The 27,737-nt window shown below is 45.6% G+C and overlaps 1 protein-coding gene across 1 annotated transcript in view; it reads left to right on the top strand.

The window, feature by feature from the left end:
- The window catches only part of LOC124613840 (cyclin-dependent kinase inhibitor 1C-like), a 151,349-nt gene that overhangs the window by 65,928 nt on the left and 57,684 nt on the right, over positions 1-27,737 (top strand). Inside the window, exon 2 of the mRNA XM_047142563.1 lies at positions 15,967-16,259. Coding sequence (XP_046998519.1) covers positions 15,967-16,259 — 293 coding nt within the window. The remainder of the gene's footprint in view (positions 1-15,966; positions 16,260-27,737) is intronic.

Raw genomic sequence — 27,737 nt, 5'->3', positions numbered from 1 at the left:
ATTTAAGCTCTATGTTTTGTACTAGTAGACCTCTCATGGCCAGGATGCCCTTTTTGCCAGTGCGGGGTCTGCTTTTTATGTCCTCGTTGCTCCACCCGTCATTGGTTATTTTGCTGATTAGGAAGCAGAATCCCTTAACTTTCTGATGTTAACTTACTTGCAGTTCTCATTTCCGTTACTTCTCATAACTTTCGTCTTTCTTGGATCTAACCTCAGTCCATATTCTGTACTCATTAGACTGTTCATTTCGTTCAGCAGATCCTGTAATTTTTCTTCATTTTTATTGAGGACAGCAATGTCATCAGCGAATCTTATCATTGACATCCTTTCTCTTCGAATTCTAATTCCACTCCAGATTTTTTTTTCGTTATTTTTTCTTCAATGTATAGATTGAACAGTAGGGGCGAAACACTACATCCCTGTCGTACACCCTTGTTAACATGAGAACTTCGTACTCGGTTTTCCACTCTTATTATTGCCTCTTGGCTCTTGTACATGTTGTATATTATCCGTCGGCCCCTGTATTTTACCCCTATTTTCCTCAGCATTCGAACGTCTGGTGCCATTTTCCATTGTCGAACGCTTTTTCCAGGTCATCAAATCCTGTGAGTGTGTCTTAATTTTTCTCTAGTCTTACTTCCAATACCAACCGCAACGTTACAACTGCCATTCGGTGCCGTTACCTTTCCTAAAACCGAACTCATCGTCATCTAACACATCCTCAATTTTCTTTTCCATTCTTCTGTGTATTATTATAGACAGCAACTTGGATGCATGAGCTGGTAAGCTGACTGTGCGACAATTCTCGCTCTTGTCAGCTCTTCCAGCCTTCGCCATTGTAAGGAAGTTATTTTTGCGAAAGTCATATGGTACGTAGCCAGATTCATACTTTCTACACACTTGTGTAATTAGTCGTGGTTGCCACTTTTCCTAATCATTTTAGAAATTCTGTGGGAATGTTATCTATTCCTTCTGCCTTATTTAGTCTCATGTCCTCCAAAGCTATATTAAATTCTGTTTCTAATACTGGATCCATTAGCCTTTGTACATCGACTCCTTTTTCTTCTTATATCACGTCATCAGGCAAGGCTTCGCCCTCACAGAGACCTTCAATGTACTCTTTCCACCTATTAGCTCTCTCCTCTGCATTTAACAGTGGAAATCCCATTGCACTCTTAATGCTACCACCCTTGCTTTTAGTTTCACCGAAGGTTGTTTTCACTTTTCTATGTGCCAAGTCAGTTCTTCCGAAAATCAATTCTTTTCAGATTTCTTCACATTTTTCATGCAGCCAGTTCGCTTCAGCTTCCCTGCACTTCCTGTTTATTTCATTCTTAAGTGACTTATTCCTGACTGATCTTCACTGAACGTTTCTGAACTTTCTTCTTTCGTCGATCAGCTGAAGTACTTCTTTGCAGTTACGTTGCTTGTGCCTACGCTTTTCTTTTCAGCTTCTGTTATTGCCCTTCTCAGAGATGTTCATTTCTCTTCAACTGAACTGCCTATTGAGCTATTCATTATCGCAGTATCTACAGCCTCAGCTACCTTCGAGCGTATTTCTTTCTTCCTTGGTAGATGCGTATCCCGCTTCTTTGCGCACTGATTGTTCCTGACTGGTATCTTAAACTTCAGCCTACCCCATAACGTTACTAGATTTAGATCTGTGTCTATATGTGCTCCTGGGTACGACTTACAATCCAGAATCTCGTAATCCGCCCGATCATAATGTAATCTAACTGAAATCTTCCGGTATCTCCCGGCCGTTTCCAAGTATAGCTTCTCCTCTAGTGGTTCTTGAACAAAGTATTCGCTAATACTAGCTGCATTGTATTCCACAATTCAATTAGTCTTTCTCCTCTCTCATTTCTGCACTGAGTTTATAGAAGTCATTGGATAGCGAAATTCACAAATACAGATGACATTACTATCGCGTACACAAGGTATAAAACGACAGTGGATTGACAGAGCTGCCATTTGTATTCAGGTGATTCATTTGAACCGGTTTCCGATATTATTTAGGGCGTACGACGGGAATTAACATACACCGAAAGAGGTATGGTGGCTGGAGCAAGAGGCGTGGGACATTCCACTCCGGAGACCGTTAGGGAATTCGTTATTCCGAGATCCAAAGTGTCAAGAGTGTGCCGAGAATAGCAAGCCGATACCTCTCTAGACCCAAGTTTTGTTTGAACTATCAGCTGTAATTGCGGAGCGCTGCCTATCCAGCAGAAGGCAGCTGTAACTTTGGTTTCTCCATAACAGCCTTTCACGCTATGACGCGTTACGACACTCAGAGAACTTCTTTGTCAACGGTTTAGCCCTTAGTCGGGGATTTGTAAAAGGAAGCAGTTATTAATATATTCCGGTTGTCAGCTATAGCCTATACCCATACTGATTCACAGAAACTTTCTACTTCAGTTTCACATCTAGTTGAACTACTTCTGGGAGCAATAAACGCTGCACAACCAACAGTATTTAATCTCGCCTTTCTAGACACGTTAGGGCCTTTGCAAAATGTCGTCTGAACTTATTTCCGGCGTAAGCCACTGTTATTTACCTCTTACGATTTGAGCTCCAGTGCTTTCTTTTAGCGCTTGAAGCTCTGGTTCCTTTCCAACACATCGACAACAACCTACAAATGAAATACCGATTTTTGGTAGGTCTACAATCCTGCGTTTGCCCTGAAGCCTTTAGAGTGACGCCCTTTCTGTAGTTAACCGAGACCCTTGAACTTAAACAAGAAGTCCGTCCAGTCCTCTCTACACAACCGCCGCTACCTGTGTAGCCGCTTCCTCTATGTAGGGGACAGCTGACCTACTAAGTGGAACCCAGAAATCCACCACACTACGGCGTAAGTGGAGGAATCTTCAGCCTACACGTTTGCAGAACCATTTGAGCGTTTGATTCAGACCCTCCACTGGGTTTCGAACTTAAGGGTCACATTCGGCTCTGTTAACCATGCTACAGATTGTGATATCCACCTTCGACTCCCAAGCAAGATGGCAGTCTTTACCACTTCAGCTAACCGCCCGAAACCAGACAGAGCCTCCTTCAGACCAAAGCGACGCAAGTCGTTAGTAACGACATGAGCCACCACCTGCAGTTGGCTGCACACTGTGCTCTTCATGGAATCTGGAAGCAGCTTTTCCACATCTGTAATGACTAATCGTGGAATGGAAACTGAATTCCTACCCAGCCTTGGCAGCCATGTCTCTAAGAATCCTCATTAATCGATTAGTGCTGCAACTCCAAACTACCAGTAATGTCGCCCTCTGTTAATGCCAAGGCCTTCAAGGTCGAGGCCTCCTCTGGATCAAGGCGAGCGACAGCGTCTGGCTCAGGGACTTCATCAGCCGCAGACAGCGCCCGAAACCCGTTTGTGAGACGAAGCGATGAGGTCCTCTGGTCGGTCCCCCAGAAAGTCTTTCACTATCTGCCACACCCTGGAGCAGCCTTTCACTCGACTACAGGTGACGGATCATCCTCATTATGGGCAGTACCCAGGGTTGTTACAATATTAGACCACTCAGGAGACCTGTGAGACGTGCTGGGCGCCCCTCGGATCCCCACCTCTGGTCCCCCACATTGGTACCCAGTGGCAACAGTCTCAGGCTGTGTGACTGAAGCCAACACCACCTGGAGCTGTACACAAAGGGTCAACAGGTCCGCATCTGAACACAGCAATCAAAGACATCAAAACAATAAGCTGTGCAGTTATTAGAACGCTCGAAGGTGCCTGGTAAGCACAAGAAATTTAAAAATTACGCCAGTAACCACACAAATAACCGAAAATAATTCGCTCCCGTTTGAAGCTCCTAAAAATAATTCACAAATGAATGGTGCACTCTCCCAGTCTGCTGCAGGAATGTAACCTGCCGTCTCACTGAAGGTCAAACCGACGGTGGATCATTTACAGACCCTCCGATCGTATCTTACACTGAGATGCAACCATGTGTTGTGAATGCTTCACCGTTTTCGTCGGGAAATGTATTTCAAGTCGTCGATAGCGCAAACAAACATAAAAATAGAAATTTTTAGAATTTTAGTTTAGAATTGCTGCTTTGATGAAACGCTGGAGAGAACAATATTCTCATCTGAAACATCGTTACATCGCTAGTACAGACTTATTCCGCTCAAAGCAACCGCGTCATTTGTAAACGTGTTTCAAAGCATCTTTATATTTTGCGTTCCTTGAAGCTTCAAAGAGATGAATGCAAGGCCGTATAATTTGCTTGCAACAAGTGTCACCGCTCTTTCGTCACTTTAAGAGAAGGATATAGACTGCCGGAAAAAAATTAGTACACCTGGAAAGACGAAATCGATTTTGATCCGATGACGCCATGTACCACGTGAGGAATATTAGATGTAGTGAAAATAGTTACAAAGCCATCCGCCAATTGACAGCGTAAAGCATAGCTACCAGAGCGCAATCTCTGTCTAGCATTTAGTAGGGAACGCTCACAGCCAAAAGGCTCAGTGTGATGTACAGGGTGTTTCAAAAATGACCGGTATATTTGAAACGGCAATAAAAACTAAACGAGCAGCGATAGAAATACACCCTTTGTTGCAATATGCTTGGGACAACAGTACATTTTCAGGCAGACAAACTTTCGAAATTACAGTAGTTAGAATTTTCAACAACAGATGGCGCTGCGGTCTGGGAAACTCTATAGTACGATATTTTCCACATATCCACCATGCGTAGCAATAATATGGCGTAGTATCTGAATGAAATTACCCGAAACCTTTGACAACGTGTCTGGTGGAATGGCTTCACATGCAGATGAGATGTACTGCTTCAGCTGTTCAATTGTTTCTGGATTCTGGCTGTACACCTGGTCTTTCAAGTGTCCCCACAGAAAGAAGTCACAGGGTTTCATGTCTGGCGAATAGGGAGGCCAATTCACGCCGCCTCCTGTATGTTTCGGATAGCCCAAAGCAATCACACGATCATCGAAATATTCATTCAGGAAATTAAAGACGTCGGCCGTGCGATGTGGCCGGGCACCATCTTGCATAAACCACGAGGTGTTCGCAGTGTCGCCTAAGGCAGTTTGTACCGCCACAAATTCACGAAGAAAGTCCAGATAGCATGATGCAGTAATCGTTTCGGATCTGAAAAATGGGCCAATGATTGCTCTGGAAGAAATGGCGGCCCAGGCCAGTACTTTTTGAGGATGCAGGGACGATGGGACTGCAACATGGGGCTTTTCGGTTCCCCATATGCGCCAGTTTTGTTTATTGACGAAGCCGTCCAGGTAAAAATAAGCTTCATCAGTAAACCATATGCTGCCCACATGCATATCGCCGTCATCAATCCTGTGCACTATATCGTTAGCGAATGTCTCTCGTGCAACAATGGTAGCGGCGCTGAGGGGTTGCCGCGTTTGAATTTTGTATGGATAGAGGTGTAAAGTCTGGTGCATGAGACGATACGTGGACGTTGGCGTCATTTGGACCACAGCTGCAACACAGCGAACGGAAACCGGAGGCCGCTGCACTAGCTGCGCGTTGCCCTCTGTGGTTGCCGTACGCGGTCGCCCTACCTTTCCAGCACGTTCATCCGACACGTTCCCAGTCCGTTGAAATTTTCCAAACAGATCCTTTATTGTATCGCTTTTCGGTCCTTTGGTTACATTAAACCTCCGTTGAAAACTTCGTCTTGTTGCAACAACACTGTGTTCTAGGTGGTGGAATTCCAACACCAAAAAAATCCTCTGTTCTAAGGAATAAACCATGTTGTCCACAGCACACTTGCACGTTGTGAACAGCACACGCTTACAGCAGAAAGACGACGTACAGAATGGCGCACCCACAGACTGCGTTGTCTTCTATATCTTTCACATCACTTGCAGCGCCATCTGTTGTTGAAAATTGTAACTACTGTAATTTCGAAAGTCTGTCTGCCTGAAAATGTACTGTTGTCCCAAGCATATTGCAACAAACGGTGTATTTCTATCGCTGCTCGTTTAGTTTGTATTGCCGTTTCAAATATACCGGTCATTTTTGAAACACCCTGTAAATGTGTGAAGCGAACAGGCAACCATGCCACGGAGATGCACCCATGCTTTCTACTGCCAAGTGAGCGAGTCTGAAAGGGGGACGAATCGTGGCCTTCTGAGTGGCAGGATCGTCCTTTCGGAGAACTGCCACACAAGGTTGGATGTGGCTGCGTCAGTTGTGCAACGATGCTGACATCAGTGGTCACTTGAACATTCTCACACCCGCGGACAAGGTTCTGGACGTGCACGCAGCACAGACACCCGCCAGGATCGTCGTATTGTAAGGGCAACAGTGGTAGGTCGTACAGCTATCTCAGCACAGATAAGAGGGCTAGCGTCCAACTTCTGCGAGGGTTATTAGCCGTGGGACTACGGGCCGCACACATGTAGACAGACGTCTACTCACGCCACAGCATCGAGCTGCGTGGCTCGACTCATGCCGTCAGAGGATCACCTGGAAGGTGGAATGACGCGCTGTGCTCTTCGACAGTGAAAGCAGATTCTGTCTGCACATACAGTGTACAGGGTGTGGTAGATAAGTAATGAGACTCAGTCTAGAAAAACAAATTTATTGATCCAATTTGTACAAAACGTTAATATTCTTCATAGTACTCGCCTTGGGCGTCGACACAACGTTGCCAGCGCGTTTTCCAAGCTTCATAGGCCCGACTGTAGTCCGTTTGAGTTATCCCAGTTAGTGCCTTCGTGACAGCACGTTGGATGTTCGGAATATCGTCGAAACGATGACCCTTCAGGCATCTTTTGACCTTCGGAAATAGGAAGAAATCAGGAGGACTCAAGTCAGGGCTGTATGGTGGCTGTGGCAAAACTTCAACTCCAATTCGGGTCAAGTAGGAGGTCACGAGGAATGCTGTGTGCGCCGGAGCGTTGTCGTGGTGGAGACGCCAGCGTTGAGCAAAGTCCTGTCGCTTCCGTTTGACGGCTCTGTGCAATTGCTGAAGGACTTCTTTGTAGAATTCGGCATTGACAGTCTTCCCCTGAGGGACAAACTCTTTGTGAATTAACCCCTGCTTGTCGAAAAACACAATCAGCATTGTCTTGATGCGGGACTTTGACATTCTTGCATTTTTCGGCCGCGGGGATGCCGGTGTGTGCCACTCCGAGCTCTGGGCTTTCGTCTCCGGGTCGTACTGGAATGTCCACGATTCGTCGCCTGTTACTACGTTGTATAAAAAGTGTGGATTATTTTCCAAATCATTCAACATCTCACGGCAAACGTCCACTCGTTGTTGCTTTTGTTCGGCGGTGAGCACTCGGGGAACCAATTTTGCGCAAACTTTCCTCTTCGTCAAATCTTGCGTAACAATTTGGTGAACCGTAAATTTATTCACAGAGACCTCATCGGCGATCATTTTGAGACTTAAACGACGGTCGAAGTCCAGGAGATCTTTCACTTTGGCCACCGTTTCATCCACACGACTCGTTGAAGGGCGTCCAGATCGTTCCATGTCTTCAACGGATTCCCTCCCGTTTTTAAATTCATTAAACCACCGGAACACTTGAGCTCTTGATAGGGAGTCTTCTTTGTAGGCCTCCGTAATCATAGCAAAAGTTTCCGAAGCAGTTTTGCCCAAGCGAAAGCAAAATTTGATTGCATACCGCTGTTCTATCGAGCGATCCATCTTCAGCGTTTTCACAAGTGTCACGGGCACACAAACAACGTAATACGCGAAGCTCGACCCTCACTGCACCAGAGCTCCGACGCGACTGCGAACCGGTTCTATTGTTAGCTCAGATCCCCCACCACGTGACGTACAGGTGGAGACCGCCCTGCGAGCGACTGGGGCGCCGCGCGGCGTCCAGTCTCATTACTTACCTACCACACCCTGTAGACCTGGCGAGCGCTGCCTAGTCCAGTCCTCTCGTCCAAGACAAGCTGGCCCCACCCCAGGCCTCAGCGTCTGGGGTGTAATAAGCTACAACTCTCGTTCTCCTGAAGGGGCCGCTAATCAGCACTCGGTTCGTGCAGAATGTTGTCAGACACGCTCTTCTGCCATTCGTACGACGCGTACGTGATGTGTTCTTCCAGCAGAATAATGTTCGCCCACACACTGCCCCTGAAACTCATCGTGCTCTGCAAGGTGTGCAGCGACTTCCCTACCCAACGTCATCTCCGGAATTTTCTCCAAATGAGCACGTGCGGGATATGATGGGGCGAGAAGTAACGTGCGCGACCCGTCATACAACAATCCTACAGTATTACGTCTATGAGGCGTGGCACAACGTGTCGCAGGCCAGTACTCGGCATCTGTACGATTGACCGGATGTCAGAGTCAGCGCGTGCATAGTCTCCCGTGGAGGCTACATCATGTATTAGTACGGGGGTTTCAGTAGGGGTCGATAGCTGGTACGTCACAACCGCTTGCGTTGTTGATCTGTAAATGTAACCGTTTGATGTACTCCATATACACTGTTGCAACACTAAATCTTGAGTGAAATGGAAACCTCTAAAAGGTTCGTACGAGGGTCAGTCAAAAAGTAATGCCTCCTATTTTTTTTTCTACGTTTAATTGTCAGGAAATTTAAATGCAATTACATAGGTTGAAAACCACAACACTGAGGATCATTTTGTCATTTTTCAATGTAATCTCCGCCCATCTCTACAGTTTTGGTCCATCTTTGAACAAGGGCATGTATCCCAGCACGGTAAAAATCACAGCTCTGCTTCCTAAGCCATTGACGCACGGATGTTTTGACGGCCTCCTCATCTTCAAAATGAATCCCACGATGAGCTTCTTTTAGTGGCCCGAACAGATGGAAGTCTGATGGTGCCAGGTCAGGGCTGTATGGGGGATGAGGCAAAACTTCCCATCCAATTTTGACAATCTCGTCAGAGGTGTGACGACTGGTGTGTGGTCTTGCATTGTCATGCAAAAGAAGAACATCTGCCATTGATTTTGTTGGGCGAACTCGCTGAAGACGTGCTTTAAGTTTGTTGAGGGTTGTGACGTATTGAACAGAATTTATTGTGCATCCCTGCTCCAAAAAATCAACCAGAATCACACCCTCTGTATCCCAGAAAACTGTTGCCATAACTTTCCCTGCCGATCGCACAGTTTTGAATTTTTTCTTCCTCGGCGAGCTTGTGTGACGCCACTCCATTGACTGCCTCTTTGATTCGGGTTCAAAAAAATGCACCCATGTTTCGTCCCCGGTCACAATTTTTTTCAGAAACTCATCTCCCTCCAAACGGAAGCGCTGCAAGTGTTGGGAGGCTTTCCTTGCCTCTTTATTCTGATCGATTAACATTCTTGGAACCCACCGTGCACAAACTTTTGAGTACCCCAATTGTTTAATAATCGTGATCACACTGCCTTTACTAAGAGAAATAATGCAACACACTTCATCTGCAGTCACCCGACGGTCACCACGAATGATGTCATCAACTTGCTGAATGTTGTGTGGAGTCACTGCACTCACCGGCCTGCCGCTCCGCTTTTCGTCAGTCAACGGTGTTTGCCCTTCAGCTTCCTTACAACGACGAACCCATCGTCTAACAGTGCTGACATCCACTGTCACAACACCACACACCTTCTTCAGTCTTTCATTAATGCGTATGGGCGTTTCACCTTCTGCATTCAAGAATTCAATCACACAACGCTGTCTCAAACGAACATCGATGTCGGCCATATTACAAACTTCTGCTGTGCTGCCACCTGTTGACACAGAAAGTTACTACTGCAGTGGATTGCAGAAGAAGGTTTGAGGAATGGCGCCAAATTCAAATTTTTCACTTAACTTAATTTCTTTAAGTATAAAAAAAAATGGGAGGCATTACTTTTTGACCGACCCTCGTATATGAAGTCTTCACGGGTTGTCAGTAAAGTAGCCTCGTTGTCTCATAGCAACGTTTCGATGGAATGCGTCTCCATCAGCTTCAGGCGAAGAGACTTCGTCTGAAGATGATGGAGACGCATTCCATCGAAACGTTGCTACGAGACGACGACGCTACTCGGCTGGCAACCCGTGAAGACTTCATATATGAAATTCGCCGAGAAAGCCTGCACTCACTCTAAAAGGTTGCAGTGATATTTTTTCCGGTAGTCTATACAGCAAATGACTGAGGACTTTGGTTATAGCCAGCCGTATCTTTAGATTTTGTATAGCAGTTGATCTTATTTGCGAGTCTCTTCCTTAATACATTGTGCTGCGGCGGCATTGCAAATATCTTCTTAGTACTCACAAGTGAAAGAGCTACAACAAAACACTGAATTTAGAGCTGTGATACACAGCGGATAAGTACCTTGTACCACTCTGAAATTTACTTTCTAGTGTCATATGTTAAATCTTCTATCAGACTACGGGAAAGTAATGTATTAATCGCCGCTACTTATTCTCCTGGTCATAGATACTATTACTACAGTTTTCTATCGAAACTACTTTAGAATAAGTACACCTGATTTGGGGATTTGTATAATCTGGAAGTAAGGGCTCGGATTGTCGTATATAAATGTTATAGGCAGATGAAAAGTGCTCGAGAAGTGAACAGATCCAAGAGACTGAGTGAAAGCACACTCAAACACCACAGAACTGCGTGTATGCATTTCGCCTGCTGATCAGATCGTGCAGATACGTGTGTCATTCGGATGGGACAGTGGCCCGATGTAGGACTGCATGGGAACCTGAGGACAGGCATAATCGTCATAAAGATTTCGGTGAGACGCCTCTGACCGGCAAGAGGGAGGATTGCCGCGTTGTGTACTGAGCGCGTCACGTCTTCGACTGCGATCGCAGAGTAAGTAGTGGACAGGGACCCCACCAGATTCTCGGATCCCAGCCGCAACGGTCTGTGTCATCCAGAACTACTGGTCGGAGGCTAGGGGCAGCTGGACGTGGGAATTGCCGTCCCATATGTGAGCCGCCTTTAACACCACAACACAAACAGCTGCGTCTGGAGTGGTGCCGTGGCTGTGAAGCATGGACAGCTGATGGGTGGCGTTGCAGTGCATTCAGCAACGAATCGCTGGCAAGTCTTTCGGCGCCATGGGGAGAGGTCTTAATGTCCCAGCGTTGTCGAGAGGCAACGCACAACAGAGTTACCGCTAGCGTCACGGCTGATAGTGGGTGTGCTAGGGGACTCTGACGCCAGAACTGTACGTCACGACATCCTCTACATCTACATCTACATCGATACTCTGCAAATCACATTTAAGTGCTTGGCAGAGGGTCCATCGAACCACCTTCACAATTCTCTATTATTCCAATCTCTTATAGCACGCGGAAAGAATGAACACTTATATCTTTCCGTACGAGCTCTGAGTTCACTACGAAGGTCGGTGTCAACAAAATTCGGAGGAGAAAGCTGGTGATTGGAATTTCGTGAGAAGATTCCGTCGCAACGGGAAACGCCTTTCTTTTAATGGTGTCCAGCCCAAATCCTGTATCATTTCTGTGACACTCTCTCCCATATTTCGTGATAATACAAAATATGCTGCCTTTCTTTGAACTTTTTCGATGTATTCCGTCAGTCCTACCTGTTAAGGATCCCACCCCGCACAGCAGTGTTCTAAAAGAGGACGGACAAGCGTAATGTAGGCAGTCTCCTTAGTAGATCTGTTTCATTTTCTAAGTGCCCTGCCAATAAAACGCAGTCTTTGGTTAGCCTTCTCCACAACATTTTCCGTGTGTTCCTTCCAATTTAAGTTGTTAATTGTAATACCTAAGTATTTAGTTGAATTTACGGATTTTAGCTTAGACTGATTTATCGTGTAACCAAACTGTAACGAGTTCCTTTTAGCACTCATGTGGACGACCTCACACTTTTCGTTATTTAAGATCAACTGCCTCTTTTCACACAATTCAGATATCTTTTCTAAATAGTTTTGCAGTTTGTTTTGGTCTTCTGATTATTAGTTAGTAAACGACAGCGTCATCTGCAAACAACCTAAGACGGCTGCTCAGATTGTCTCCCAAATAGTTTATATAGATGAGGAACAGCAAAGGGCCGATAACACTACCTTGGGGAACGCCTGATATCACTTCTGTTTTACTCGATGACTTTCCGTCAGTTACTACGAACTGTGACGTCTCTGACAGGAAATCACAAATCCAGTCACATAACTGAGACGATATTCATAAGCAGGCAGTTTCACTACGAGCCGCTTGTGGGATACAGTGTCAAGAGCCTTCCGGAAATCCAGAAATACGGAATAGATCTGAAATCCCTTGTCAATAGCACTCAGCACTTCATGTGAAGAAAGAGCTAGTTGTGTTGTCTTAATGTGTCTGGGTCTTAATGGGTTACATCTCATGCGACAGTAACTTGGTCCGATCTTTCAATAGGATAATGCTCGGTCACGTATGTAACGTGTCTCTATTAACCTGCCTGCGTGATACCTAGGCACTCCAGTGACCAGTAGTACTCCCAGATGTCTTTCCGATATAACACGCGTGGGAGCTGGTCGGATGTCAAGTCCGTCCCAGAGCCAGGAGGCAGGGAGTCAAGCTTTATGGCACTCTATTCAACAGAGTCAGCGCACCCATCCAGGGCAGAGGGCGTACGGCGTCATACTGATACCCGATCTCATACTGGCAACTTCTTTCAAAATTTGACTCCATTTTGTAATCACCCATATGAGATACCCTCTCATCCCGAAAGTTTTCGTTTCGATTCCTCCTCTCCTTCTTGGTCCTTCTTTTTTTTTTTGTCAGCCACTGTACTTACGCAAGTCACGTAAAAGCTGAAGAGGTACTTTCCTTTCTTACGTATACGGAACTGATTTATTTTTTCGAAACAGAAACATGCAATTTTACAACATTTCTGAATTTATTATTTCTTATGTTTGCGGTTACAAAGCGTTAATTTCTTCCCGTTTTAATAGAGTGAAGACGGAAATCTGCATCTACATATATACTCCTAGCCACCAAGCGGTGTGTGGAGGAGGGCACAATTCGCGCCAAAGTCGTATTCCCCCCGCCGTCCATCTGTTCCACTCGCGGATCGGGCGAGGGAAAAACGGCTGCCTGAACGCCGCAGTACGAGCTCTTATTTCCCTTATCTTTGAATGGTGATCACTGCGCGATTTGAAAGTTGGTGGTAATAATATATGCTCTACATCCTCGGTGAAGATTGGATATCGGAATTTAGCGAGCACCCCCTTCTGTTTGGCGCGTCGTGTATCTGCAAGTGTGTCCCACTTCAAACTTTCTATGAGATTTGTAACGCTCTCGCGATGGCTAAATGTACCAGTCACGAATCTTGCCGCTCTTCTTTGGACCTTCTCAATCTCTTGGGGGGGGGGGGGGGGGTTGTTTTGGGGAATCGGTCTCATCGGATTAGGGAAGGACGGGGAAGGAAGTCGGCCGTGCCCTTTGAAAGGAACCATCCCGGCATTTGCCTGGAGCGATTTAGGGAAATCACGGAAAACCTAAATTAGGATGGCCGGACGCGGGATTGAACAGTCGTCCTCCCGAATGCGAGTCCAGTGTCTAACCACTGCGCCACCTCGCTCGGTTCAGTCTCTTGAATCAGGCCCAACTGGAAAGGGTTCCATACAGACGAAGAATACTCCAAGACTGGACGAACTAACGCATTGTAAGCTATTTCCTTTGTTGAAGGACTGCATCGCTTCATGATTCTACCAATAAACCGCAATCTAGATTTCGCCTTACCCGTTGCTTGCGTAGTCTGATCATTCCATTTGAGTTCATTTCGAATAGTCACACCCAGATACTTGACTGATGTTACCGCTTCCAAAGACTGATCATTTATTCTGTACTCACACATTAATGCGGATTTTCGCCTTGTTATACGCAGTGGGTTACTCTTACTAATATTGAGAGATAACTGCCAGTCATTACACCACGCGTTTATTTTCTGCAAATCCTCACTGATTTGTTCACAACTTTCGTGTGCATCGGCAAACAGTCTAAGCCGACTGTCAATGCCATCAACCACATCGTTTATTCAAATCGTAAGAAGCAGCGGACCTATTACGCTGCCCTGGGGTAGACCTGATGTTACGCTTGTTTCTGTTGAAGTCTCCGAATTTAGGACGAATTACTACCCTCTGTCTCTTAGAAAACTTTCTATCCAGATGGTGATTCAGATGGCTCTGAGCACTATGGGACTTAACATCTCAGGTCATCAGTCCCCTAGAACTTAGAACTACTTAAACCTAACTAACCTAAGGACATCACACACATCCATGCCCGAGGCAGGATTCGAACCTGCGACCGTAGCGGTCGCGCGGTTCCAGACTCAAGCGCCTAGAGCCGCTCGGCCACCAGCGGCCGGCAAACTTTCTATCCAACCACATATGATATCGGATAGACCGTAAGCGAGCACTTTTTGGAGCAGGCGACAGTGCGGAACTGAGTCGAAAGCCTTTCGAAAGTCAAGGAATATGGCATCAACCTGGGAGCCTGTTGTATATCATGCACAAAGAGGGCCAGCTGTGTCTCGCATGACCGCTGTTTCCTAAAACCGTGCTGCTTTCTGCAGATGAGCTTCTCAGAGTCTAGAAAGGTCATTATATCTCAACACAAAATATGTTCCATGATTCTAGAACAAATCGATGTCAGTGAAATTGGCGGTTAATTATGTGCATCCGATTTTCTACCCTTTTTATAGATTACTATGACCTGGGCCTTCTTCCAGTCCCGCCGTTCCAGTGATCTCTGATAGATGACGGATAAGAATGGTGCTACATTTGTAGCATAGTCAACATAAAATCTTTCGGGGATGCCGTCTGGGCCAGATGCCTTAGTGGCAACACTAAACGGCTGAATCTTCTTCCGATCGGTGGATGTCGCTTAAGTCGTGTGGACGACTGGTGACCATGTACAGCCGCAACGAAGTCATCGGAATGATGCGCCGTCCGCGTGTTTCACATCAAACATCTAGAATTTGCTTGACGTATTCCAATCTCTGTCTTCCTCTACAGTTTTTCCCTCTACAGCTCCCTCTAGTACCATGGAAGTCATTCCCTCATGTCTTAGCAGGTCCTATCATCCTGTCCCTTCTCCTTATCAGTGTTTTCCACATATTCCTTTCCTCTCCGATTCTGCGTAGAACCTCCTCATTCCTTACCTTATCAGTCCACCTAATTTTCAACATTCGTCTATAGCACTACATCTCAAATGCTTCGATTCTCTTCTGTTCCGGTTTTCCCACAGTCCATCTTTCACTACCATACAATGCTGTACTCCAGACGTACATCCTCAGAAATTTCTTCCTCAATTTAAGGCCGGTATTTGATATTAGTAGACTTCTCTTGGCCAGAAATGCATTTTTTGCCATAGCGAGTCTGCTTTTGATGTCCTCCTTGCTCCGTCCGTCATTGGTTATTTTACTGCCTAGGTTTCAGAATTCCTTAACTTCATTGACTTCGTGACCAACAATCCTGATGTTAAGTTTCTCGCTGTTCTCATTTCTACTACTTCTCATTACCTTCGTCTTTCTCCGATTTACTCTCAAACCATACTGTGTACTCATTAGACTGTTCATTCCGTTCAGCAGATCATTTAATTCTTCTTCACTTTCACTCAGGATAGCAATGTCATCAGCGAATCGTATCATCGATATCCTTTCACCTTGTATTTTAATTCCACTCCTGAACCTTTCTTTTATTTCCATCATTGCTTCCTCGATGTACAGATTGAAGAGTAGGGGCGAAAGGCTACAGCATTGTCTTACACCCTTCTTAATACGAGCACTTCGTTCTTGATCGTCCACTCTTATTATTCCCTCTTGGTTGTTGTACATATTGTATATGACCCGTCTCTCCCTATAGCTTACCCCTACTTTTTTCAGAATCTCGAACAACTTGCACCATTTTATATTGTCGAACGCTTTATCCAGGTCGACAAATCCTATGAAAGTGTCTTGATTTTTCTTTAGCCTTGCTTCCATTATTACGCGTAACGTCAGAAATGCCTCTCTCGTCCCTTTACTTTATTACACATTACAAATTATTGCGCCTTCTCACCTGTGATGTCTTAGGCAGGAAAGGGGAACAGTCTCACTCTGTGTCGTACTACAGACGCCCGGGAAGGCACCTGCTGACGTGCCAGGTTGCTGGTGGTGTTACCTGTGGCCGGCAGGCGGCTGGTGTGACAGGTAGGGAGGGAGGGAGGGAGCTGCGAGAGGCCACGTCGTCGCGGGGCCCACCTGCTGCGGCGCGCGCCCCGGCCACAGCAAACAGTTTCCAGCCGGCGGCGATAAGAGCCGAGCCGTCAGCTGTGGCCGCTCACACAGGCAGGCAGCCGCTGCCGGCTAAACTGCGGCGCGTGCGGGTCTGTGGGCTGGCCGCAATGCGAGGCACCGGGCTGGCGCTTTCAGCAAGTAAAGCATTCATCGCCAGTAGCTGGGTTGAAACACAACAGCCAAGGCTCTATAGGAAGCACGTTTAGGATTAACATCCCGCGGACGACTACAGCATCAGAGACAGATCTGCTTGTACAGTGTCGCGGAAGTAAATTGACTGCTAATCGACTCTGAACTTCCGTGAATTATTTAGAGAAACTCCGCAAAATACAGACTCGAATAACTACTTCTGCCAGATGTAGCCAGGAGGTCACAATAAGGAGCGTAGCGGAGACAACCGACTGCGACACACACACACACACACACACACACACACACACTTACCATGATTGACGTCAGCGGTGGCAGCTCGCATGAAAGCTACCAGCGCTGCAAAGCGTGCCCTCTCTTCCTTCACAGTGGCGACTAGAATTTAGTGCGGTGCGATGGTCTTGTTACTGTATCCTCACCTGTTGCAGGGTGGCCAGTGCATTCATTCTAAAATCTGCTTCAGGGCGGTAGGACGTCAAACGGGCCGACTTGGAGCAGGAGGGGCACCACAGGACATTTTAATTTCCACTGTCTATACTTTTACAAATAAATTCATAAAACTTTGTCAGCTTGACCAGGAAGGATTCAGGATTCACACTCATAGCAGTGGAAGTGTAAAAAGATAACAAAATAAACTCTTTCAGATATCAAATCTCAACATTTTTTCACTTACTGTTGGCTGCATTTGTTGCTATAGGTACATTTTTCTTCACAAGTAAGAGAGATTCTTTGATGAATTTTGCACAGCATACAAACCATACTTATAGGTGTATGAAACTCTAGAATTTTCCAAATCTATTAAAAACTGTGGTAAAAATTGAGATAATTAACTACAAAATTTGATTTTTTTCTAAACATAAAGTTTAGAACGTAACAGCTCATTCATTTTTTCATTTATTAAATAGTTTCTAGAGTTTCAGACACGTGTAAGTATGGTTTGTATGCTGTGCAAAATTCATCGAACACTCTCTCTTACTTATGATGGAAAGTGCACCTATAGCAACAAATGCAGCCAATGGTACGTGAAAAAATGATGAAATTTCACATGTAAAAAAAAATTATTTTTTTATGTTTTTGAACTTCCGCTGCTACGAGTGTGAATCCTGAACCCTTCCTGGTCATGCTGACAAAGTTTTATGAATTTACTCGTAAAAGTATAGACAGTGGAATTTAAAATGTCCTGTGCTGCCTCTCCTGCTCCAAGTCGGCCCGTTTGACGTCCTACCCCCCTTAATGCAGTCTCCACTGGAATTTTGAAAGCAAAGAAACTCGGACGCATTACACCTAGGAACATTCGTTGCATATAAATTTTGATAAAATGTAAATGTCGTGTGATTAGGGCCTCCTGTCTGGTAGACCGTTCAGCGGGTACAAGTCTTTCGATCTCACGCCGCTTCGGCGACTTCCGCGTCAATGGGGATGAAATGATAAGGATTACGCCAACACCCAGACCCTGAGCGGAGAAAATCTCCGACCCAGTCGTGAATCTAACCGGGGCCCTTCGGACCGACATTCTGTCGCGCTGACCACTCAGCTACCGGTGACGGACATAAATTTTGATGAAAACGACGCATGCGAGGTCTGTTCAAAAGATTCCGAAACATTAGTAATTTGGCGCCAAGGGTGTGTGGAGCGAAATGCGGTTGGTATCCCTGCACACGCATGTGTTTAATGTGTAACTGCCGGAAGTTTCATTGTTGTACGAGGTGTGGCTAGAAAAAAACCGGACTAGTACTGGTGAAACAATAAAACGAATGCAATAAGGCTGAAAGTCGCGTGGCCTGTCAAGTGACTCTCGCTCCGCCTACTGCTCGAGTTTCATCTGCCTCCTGCACTCAGTCTGCCCGTGGCGTCTGTTTTAAGTAGTTGACGTTTTGTCTGTGCGTCGGAAAATGTTGAGTGTACAGAAAGAACAGCGTGTTAACATCAAATTTTGTTTCAAACTAGGAAAATCTGCAAGTGAAACGTTTCTAATGTTACAACAAGTGTACGGCGATGATTGTTTATCGCGAACACAAGTGTTTGAGTGGTTTAAACGATTTAAAGATGGCCGCGAAGACACCAGTGATGACACTCGCACTGGCAGACCATTGTCAGCAAAAACTGATGCAAACATTGAAAAAATCGGTAAACTTGTTCGACAAGATCGCCGTTTAACAATCAGAGAAGTGTCTGAGTTAACAGGAGTTGACAAGGAAAGTGTTAGGCAGATTCTTCATGAAAGTTTCAACATGAACAAAGTGTGTTCAAAAATGGTTCCAAAGTGTCTCACAATTGAACGGAAGGAACGCCGAAGAACGATTTGTTCTGACATCCTGGAAAACACTGAAAGTGATCCCACCTTCTTACAAAATGTTATTACTTGCGATGAATCGTGGTTTTTTACTTACGATCCCGAAACTAAACGCCAATCGATGCATTGGAAAACTCCTGGTTCTCCACGACAGAAAAAGGCACGAATGTCAAAATCGAAATTCAAGGCAATGATGATTGTTTTTTTTTTTTTTTGACATCAAAGGGATTGTGCACATTGATTGGGTACCAGAGGGACAAACAGTGAATCAGCATTACTACATTAGCGTCCTGGCTACCCTACGTGAGCGAGTACGGAGAAAACGGAACGATTTGTGGAGAAAAAAGTCATGGATCCTTCACCAAGACAATGCCCCAGCTCACAGTGCGTTGTCAGTGAAGACGTTTTTGGCAAAACACAACATTCCCATCTTAGATCATCCACCCTACTCACCTGATTTGTCCCCCTGTGACTTTTTTCTTTTCCCTAAAGTCAAGTCAGCTTTGAAAGGAACTAGTTTTGAGACTGTTGAAGCAGTAAAAGTAAAAGCGACGGAAGTAATGTATGGACTTACCGAAAATGATCTGCAGCATTGCTATGGACAGTGGAAAATTCGTATGGAGCGGTGTAGAGACCGAGGAGTAGAGTACATTGAAGGAGATAACATGAAATTGTAAATAATTGTAAATAAATGTTTTTTCCAGCATCAGTCCGGTTTTTTTCTAGCCGCACCTCGTATATCCGTTGGTTATTGTTCAGTGCTCTATTGGGTAGAACGTCGTGTCGCACAGTTTGCGAATTTCAAGATGGCAGTGTTGCACGAGCGACGCGTCTGCATTAAATTTTGGGTCAAACTCAAGAAAAGCTCTACAGAGACACAAGAAATGATGAAGGAAGCCTACAGTGATGAGTGTTTAAGCCGTACTCGGTGTTACGAATGGTTCACACGGTTTGAAAATGGCAGGACTGAAGTCAAAGATGACCCTCGTTCAGATCGCCCATCGACGTCTACAGACGATGGTCATGTCAGGGACGTCAACAGATTGTGAGTGCCAATCTAAGGCTGACTGTCCGAGATAGCAGAAGAATGTAACACTTCAGCTGAATCATGTCATGAGATTCTGACGCAGCATCTTCGAATGCATCGTGTTGCAGCCAAGTTCGTCCCAGGGCTCGTGAGTCATGCGTGACTATTGCACAAAACAAAGGGTATCACTGTGCTGCCTCAGCCTCCGTACCCTACAGTCCTGACCTCTGCGGACCCTTTTATTTCCAAAGTTGAAAGCCCCATTGAAAGCACGAAGATATACGACGATAGGCAACATAGAAATAATTGGCCGACGGCGCTTAGCGCGATCCAGCAAGAGGCGTACCAAGACTGCTCCCGGAAGTGGAAACGATGTTGGGAGGGGAGTATCAATTGTGGAGGAGAATATTTTTAAGGAGATCATGCACAACAGATAAAAAGGAAGCATAGAAAAATTTTATGGACAAAGTTACGGAATTTTTTGAACAGACGTCACATTGCAAGTCAGTTATTCCACGACACTCAGATACAATTCGGTTTCCTACTACAGGGCCTCCCGATTTCCTTTGAAAAATAGTTTCCCGAATCTCGTGGTCGTGCGGTAGCGTTCTCGCTTCCCACGCCCGGGTTCCCGGGTTCGATTCCCGGCGGGGTCAGGGATTTTCTCTGCCTCGTGATGGCTGGGTGTTGTGTGATGTCCCTAGGTTAGTTAGGTTTAAGTAGTTCTAAGTTCTAGGGGACTGATAACCTAAGCTGTTAAGTCCCATAGTGCTCAGAGCCAACCAAAAATAGTTAACCGTAAATCTACTCTTTCCACCCTAATCACATTTTGTGCCTGCTTCTGCACTTGCTTCAATGTTCCTTCGCTTTGATTGTCTGTTGTTGTGACATGTTTTTATCATTATCACTATGATCGACTTAGCTCTAACGGTCTGAAGAGTAGCACGTCTCGGCATACTTCACAGACTCATGAACGTTGCATGATGGAACGGACAACGTTGATTACGGATGGGTTGAGAGCGTGGAAAATTGTGGGAATGCACTTTGCTATTTATTATGATTCCCCACGTTTCTTGTAATAGCCGGCCTCGGTGACCGAGCGGTTCTAGGCGCTTCAGACCGGAACCGCGCGACTGCTACGGTCGCAGGTTGAATCCTGCCTCGGGCATGGATCTGTGTGATGATGTCCTTAGGTTAGTTAGGTTTAAGTAGTTCAAGTTCTAGGGGACTGATGACCTCACATGTTAAGTTCCATAGTACTCAGAGCCATTTGCACCATTTCTTGCAGTAACCTTAGCCTCAGCACCTTTGTCAAGGAATAAGGCGAAAGTTGTTTCTCGATTTATCCATCTTTTCGCCTCTAGCAGTCGGCCCACCTGCGAAGACGCCACCAGACGAAATCACACTGCACTGACTGACGTCAATTCACAAACTCCACAACACGCTGCTCTCCACAGTTCACACACAGTCAGCCGCTCTTACCGGTCGTTGCATCAATTTAATCAGTTTACAGGGTGAATCCATGATGATGCTACAGACTTCCACGGGTGATGGAGAAGGGCTAATGTATCAGTTTCAGGTCACGAACCCTGGCCCGGAAACGACCCAGTCGAAAATTACACGTGAATCCCTTTCTGATACGATGGTAATCCCAAAAGTAAGGTCTCCTTTTTTTTTATAAGTACAGAGCTCTGATTGTGTGGCAGTTGGTCACACTGTTATGAACAGTGTTTCACGCGCTGTGTGTAAACATGCGCACGCCGCGCTGAGGCGCTGTCTTGGCTTGGCAGCTGTTGAGAAAGGAGAAAGGAGCTCCCGTTGGATGTTACCGTCAAGTGCGAATTGCGCGCAGTTATTCGGTTTTTGAAAGCAAAGGGCACTGCGCCGATTGAAATCCATCGCCAATTGACGGATGTGTATGGTGAGCCGTGCATGTATGTCAAAAATGTTCGTAACTGGTGTAGAGAGTTTGCAGCTGGCCGTGCTGAAATTCACGACGAACAAAGGAGCGGGAGACCGTCAATTTCTAAGGACCACAATTAACGCTGACAGATACTGTGAGACACTGAAAAAACTCAAACGGGCAATTCAGAATCGGAGAGCAAGGGCGTACACATTCTCGATGACAACGCACGCCCACACATCGCTCGGCAAACCGTTGTTCTCCTGCAACAGTGTCAGTGGAACATAATCATCCACCCACCCTACAGTCCTGGCTTGGCGCCCTGTGACTATCACCTGCTCTCTAGGTTAAAAGAACATTTGGCCGGAAAGCAGTTCAGCTCCGACGACGAGGTGAAAGAAGAGGATCATAACTTTCTGGACAGCATGGTGGCGAGCGGGTATGACATACAAAAACTGCCACACCGTCTACAAATATGCATCGAAAGAAATGGTGATTATGTCGAAGCTCTAAACTGATGTAAACCATTGTAGAAATAAACAGGTCTATGTACTTCTAAAAATATACGAGACCTTGCTTTTGGGATTACCCTCGTACATCTGACAGGTGACCTCCAACTGCAAGCTCTTTGCTTTCCCTATCTTGGTTGGCTTGTATGGATGAAAACAAGAAAAAAAGTGTCCATTACGCATGGGCTCTAGGGTGTATACGTTGAGAACTGTAAGCACTTGTTCATCTTTCCTACTGTGAAACACGTATGTTCTATTAACTCCCTGAAAACTTGCATTTTTTCGGGCGCCTATTTGGAACATATCGTTACCGTGCAGCGTCGAGCTCGGACCGATTCGTACAATTCTGTGTACGTTACAACATCTTTCTACTTGGTCCCCACACCGGTTGGGACATTTGTTCCTTCTCAACATTAAATTCGCCCGGCCCCTGTGATATGCTCCGTGCGGTTGGCTGTGGAGCCACTGTCGGACTGCTGTCTCGGCTCACCGTTGCACGGGACTCACTGTCCTGCCAGTAACTTCTTCAGCGAACCAAAAACGTGCAAATCACTTGCGGCGAGGTCCGGATCGTGTGGCGGACGGTCCATGTCGAAATTCCCTCGGCGATTTTTCGTGATGGCAGACCGCAGACGTGACAATGTGGAAGAATCGTTGTCAGCTTTGATGGTTGGACCTAGTGTTACGAAATTCAGCAGGGGCGATCCCAAAAAACTTTACCATCACTTTCGCTAAATATGGTACTGAACGAAATTTTTTTGTCACCAGCGAAAGCATCTGTTTCCACACCATGTTCGATTCCGGTGTGAAATGCATTAGGCACATCTCATTGTCAGGAACAGTACAGTGCAGGAGAATGCTCCTCGGTATACTGTTGCAAACGATTCACTGACGTAATCATTTGCTTGCCTTTCATCGTGTCATCCACCTGCTTAGGCACTCACCAACAGGAAACCTTCCAGTTGCCCAACGTGAACGATGTCGCAAACACTCCCATACCAGATGGCAAGCTCTCACGAAGCGTCCTTGTGAACGCGCCGATCCTCTTACACTATTGTATCCACGCCGGAAACGTTATCGTCAGTCAGCGACGGACGTGGGCCCCCCAAACGCTCTTTGTCAAGTAAGTCTTCGCGGCGTTTACGAACTGACAACACCTCCTCCACCAATGTGAGATACTTTTCCCCGCACGTGGCCTGCATTTCGCTGTGGATTTCGATGGGCGTTAGTCTCTTGCTGCATAGAAAATGAACCACACTTCATTGCCGGTACGCCATGGGCACGTGAAGCACACCCACCATCTTCAACAACTTATAGCAGAGCCGTGCCATGAAGCCACCAGCAGATAGGCCAGGCTGGTCTGCCACTGGGAATAGATATGTTCACTTCGCATTTACAGCCGTAATATGGCAGAACCGCGAAATTCTGCGCTCGCCAATGTCTTTCAGTAAGGCTTTTGAAATTCTGTTAGATGTGGGTACCTTAATACGCCTCGTGTTTTGTATAAAACGATTTCTCTGACTGTTACCGCTAAATTTTCTGTAGGTCACATTCTGGATATGGGAAAAAATTGTTTATAAAGAAGTCATAGTGAAACGTCCCCTTAGAAAAATTGGTGAATTACTGTGCTGGTAAAGCCCTTACGTTATTTGATTTTCAAACAGCTGAGCAAAACTGAACGTACTCAGACATTATTCTCTTTACTTATTCTGATCAACACTAAACTGACACACAATACTTTTAGCGCAACGCAATCAGACTTTCAAAAATCCCTACAAAAGAATGGCCCTGACAAACAAAAACTTATACCTTTCATGAATCACTTACCTCACAAAAATCTTCGTTACTCGAACAACTGCAATACAGCGAGCGCCAATACTGCCAGCTAAATAAAGGATTCTAACTACTGAAGGCACTAACTACTTATAGGCATAGTTAGTAAATGAAAGATTTTGATAGAAAACAAGCAATTTATTTACCTTAATAGCGTTCAAAGGTCATAATATATATATCAGTCTTACAAATTTACTCTCTCTGATGGACACACGTCCAGATCATCCGCTCTCAAGCCTCCGCCATCTCTCTCCCCACATCCACCACCGCTGGCGGCTCACCTCCAACTGCGCAACGCTACGCGCTGTTCACATCCAACTGCCCAACACTAGAATATTCCAACAATGCAAAACAGCCGCAGACTGCCCACAGCACAGCCAGTGATTTTCATTCAGAGCGCTACGTGGCGTTACCAGTATAAAAACCCAAACAGCCCACTTACAATAGTTTCCGACATGCACTGGATTCGCCTTCGGGAGGATATAGGTTCAAATCACTGTGTGGACAGCCAGCTCTATACTTGCGTGATTTCTCTACATCTACATACATACTTCACAAGTCATCGCATGATTCTTTACGGAGGCTACATTCTACGGCCACTAGCCATTCCCCTCCTTGCTGTATTCGCAAGTGGAGCGAGGGAAAAACGACTGTCTAATGCCTGTATGCCTCCGCAGGAGCCATTATTGCTATTAACTCGTCTTCGTCGTCCTTACGCGAAATGAATGCAGGCTGCAGTAGAATCGTGCCGTCTTTTTTTTTCCATCGGTCTTCTGACTGATTTGATGCGGCCGCCACGGATTACTCTCCTGTGCTAACCTCTTCATCTCAAAGTAGCACTTTCAACCTACCTCCTCGACTGTTTGCTGGATGTACTCGAGTCTCTGTCTTCCTCTACAGTTTTTGCCCTCTACAGCTCCCTCTGTCTACACACATATCGCTTCTCCTTGTCAGTGTTTTTCACATCTTCCTTTCCTCTCCACTTCTGCGCAGGACCTCCTCATTTCTTTCCTTATCAGTCCACCGAATTCGTATGTAGCACCACATCTCAAATGTTTCGATTCTCTCCTGTTTCGGTTTTCCTACAGTCCATATTTCACTACCATACAATGCAGTCCTCCAGACATAAGTTCTCAGAAATTTCTCCCCCAAATTAAGGCCCATGTTTGATATTAGTAGAATTCTCTTGGCCAGGAATGCTCATTTTGCCAGTGCATTTCATATCCTCCTTGCTCCGAGGTTCATTGATTATTTTGCTGCGTAGATAATGGAATTCCTAACATTCATGTACTTCGTGACCATCAATCCTGTTGTGAAGTTTCTCGCTGCTCTTATTTCTGGTACTTCTCATTACTTTAATTTTCGTTCGATTCACTCTCAATCCATATTCTATACTCATTAGACGGTCCATTGAATTCAACAGATGATGTATTTCTACTTCACTTTCACTCAGGATAGCAATGTCATCAGCAAATCGTTTCGTCGATACCCTTTTTCACCTTGAATTTTAACTCCACTCCGGAACTTTTCTTGTATTTTCATTTTTGCTTCTTCGATGTGCGGATGGAACAGTAGGGGGGAAAAATTACATCCCTGTCTTACATCCTTTTTAATCCGAGCACTTCGTTCCTGGTCGGCACTCCCATTATTCCTTCTTGGCTCTTGTACATATTGTATATTACCCGTGTCTCTCTATAACTTACCCCTACTTTTCTCAGAATGTTTCTGTAGTCAGTGGCAAATGCCGGTTCTCTAAACATTCTCAATGGTGTTATGCGTTGAAAAGACGACAGACGACTTCCTGCCCCAATTCGAGCTTGTGCTGCACATCAAATAATATCTACAGCTACATCTACATCCATACTCCGCAAGCCACCTAACGGTGTGTGCCTCTATCGGTTCTCCCTTCTATTCCAGTCTCGTATTGTTTATGGAAAGAAGGATTGTCGGTATGCTTCTGTGTGGGCTCTAATAGCTCTGATTTTATCCTCATGGTCTCTTCGCGAGATATACGTAGGAGGGAGCAATATACTGCTTGGCTCCTCGGTGAAGGTACGTTCTCGAAAGTTCAACAAAAGCCCGTACCGAGCTACTGAGCGTCTCTCCTACAGAGTCTTCGACTGGAGTTTATCTATCATCTCCGTAACGCTTTCTCGATTACTAAATGATCCTGTAACGAAGCGCGCTGCTCTCCGTTGGATCTTCTCTATCTCTTCTATCAACCCTATCTGGTACGGATCCCAATATCGGTAATCTTCATCCCTTCCTTTCGTTGGATTCAAGAAAATTTAGAGGGGATTAAGCCTCGAAGCAGCAGTAGTCCTTGTACTAATGATAGAGATATCCAAATGTCGGCAAAAAGAATGGAAGGGTAATGCAGAATAAAGTACTCAGCCGCATATCCACTGCTCGTGCGTATTGTCGAATGCGCATTAAGCAGTGATTTGAGGCATGCAAATGTAGTGCTGCCGATGTGTGCAGTAGATGGGGGTGGGCCGGCGGCTTGTACGCAGTAAGTTATGACGGCGGCGGCATTATGGGCCGCGGGCTGGCCGCGCACGTGTTCGCGCGCCGCGATTACCATACCGCGCCGGGAGCCAAACAAAAACAGCTCACAAAGGTGGCGGCCACTCACAACTGCTGACTTCATGCCTCATCGGCTGCGCGCCCAGGGGTGAAACGAGGCGCAGAAAGGGTGGGGGGGGGGGGGGGGAGGCGGCGGGCGAGGGTGCGGGGCTAACGACACTCCACGTCTGTCGGGGCTAGGGGGCTGAGCGAGCAGTCAGTCAGCTGGGCGGCCGGCAGGAGCGGCCTGCGTGCGGCCGTGACTCAGCTGGACGGCTCGGCCTCGCTGCTGAGTAGCCCGGCGGTCAGCGCTATTGGGGCCTCAACAAGTTCTGGACGCATCCTCTGACTCCTGCAACGCATAATTCACCCTCCGAATATCGCGATATCCATTTAAAAAGTCTTATAATCAAACTTTCCCTGAGACATTATAAGTCTCGTCTGTAACTACGATACTGATGCGAGCTGTAGAACGGAATTAACCCTCCTAATACCGAGTATTTTTTGTTACACTGAGTACCATTGGGGTCTTTAGTGACCCCAAAGGAATTTATTTTTTATTGAGGTTAGTTTTAATAATGGTAGAATAAAATCACATTCCTTATTTTTTCCACAATCTAAAACATGATGTTAGTGACATTACGTTAAATTAAAATGCATATTTTTTAAAATTATTTATTTCCGTAAAACTTACAAACGATTCTCACGAAACTACAAACATTTTTTATTAAATTCCGAATTGACATTTATGACGCATTACACACACCAATAAATTGCAGAGTGGTTTTTACACACAGAACATCCACATTTTGAACATTTATCGGTGAATTTTCTGTCCTCAGACCTGTTACAAAACGGACACCTTCCTCTTTTTTTTGTCTGTACTGTTGAGGGAAGTACTGGGGAAATAATTTTGTCTGTCTTTCTTCCGACGAACTGTTTTCCTAATTCCATGAGAAATGCCCGTCTCTTGTAGTTGGTCCATTCTGCCCAGCCTGGTGTAAGACGTAGCCATATAATAAATGCATTCATTGCACTGATATCCATCATGTTGTAAAATAATAAAATTGGCCACCTTCTGCTCATCCTCTTTGTAGTGTACGTTCTAACCAGCTTGTCCATGGTATCTACTTCTGATTTTGTTTTATTATAATCCAGAATCATTACTGGCTTGCATTCTTCGCGATCTTCCACTTCCTTCCTTGAATGCAAAGTTACAACTTTTCCCTTTTTCGGACAATACGAAACAATTAAAGTATGCTCTTGGAATCCCAAAATAGACGAATA

The sequence above is a fragment of the Schistocerca americana genome, chromosome 4, assembly GCF_021461395.2.
Source record: "Schistocerca americana isolate TAMUIC-IGC-003095 chromosome 4, iqSchAmer2.1, whole genome shotgun sequence".
Lineage (NCBI taxonomy): Eukaryota > Metazoa > Arthropoda > Insecta > Orthoptera > Acrididae > Schistocerca > Schistocerca americana.
Note: the sequence above shows the minus strand (reverse complement) of the source record. Positions and strands in the feature narration are given on the sequence as shown.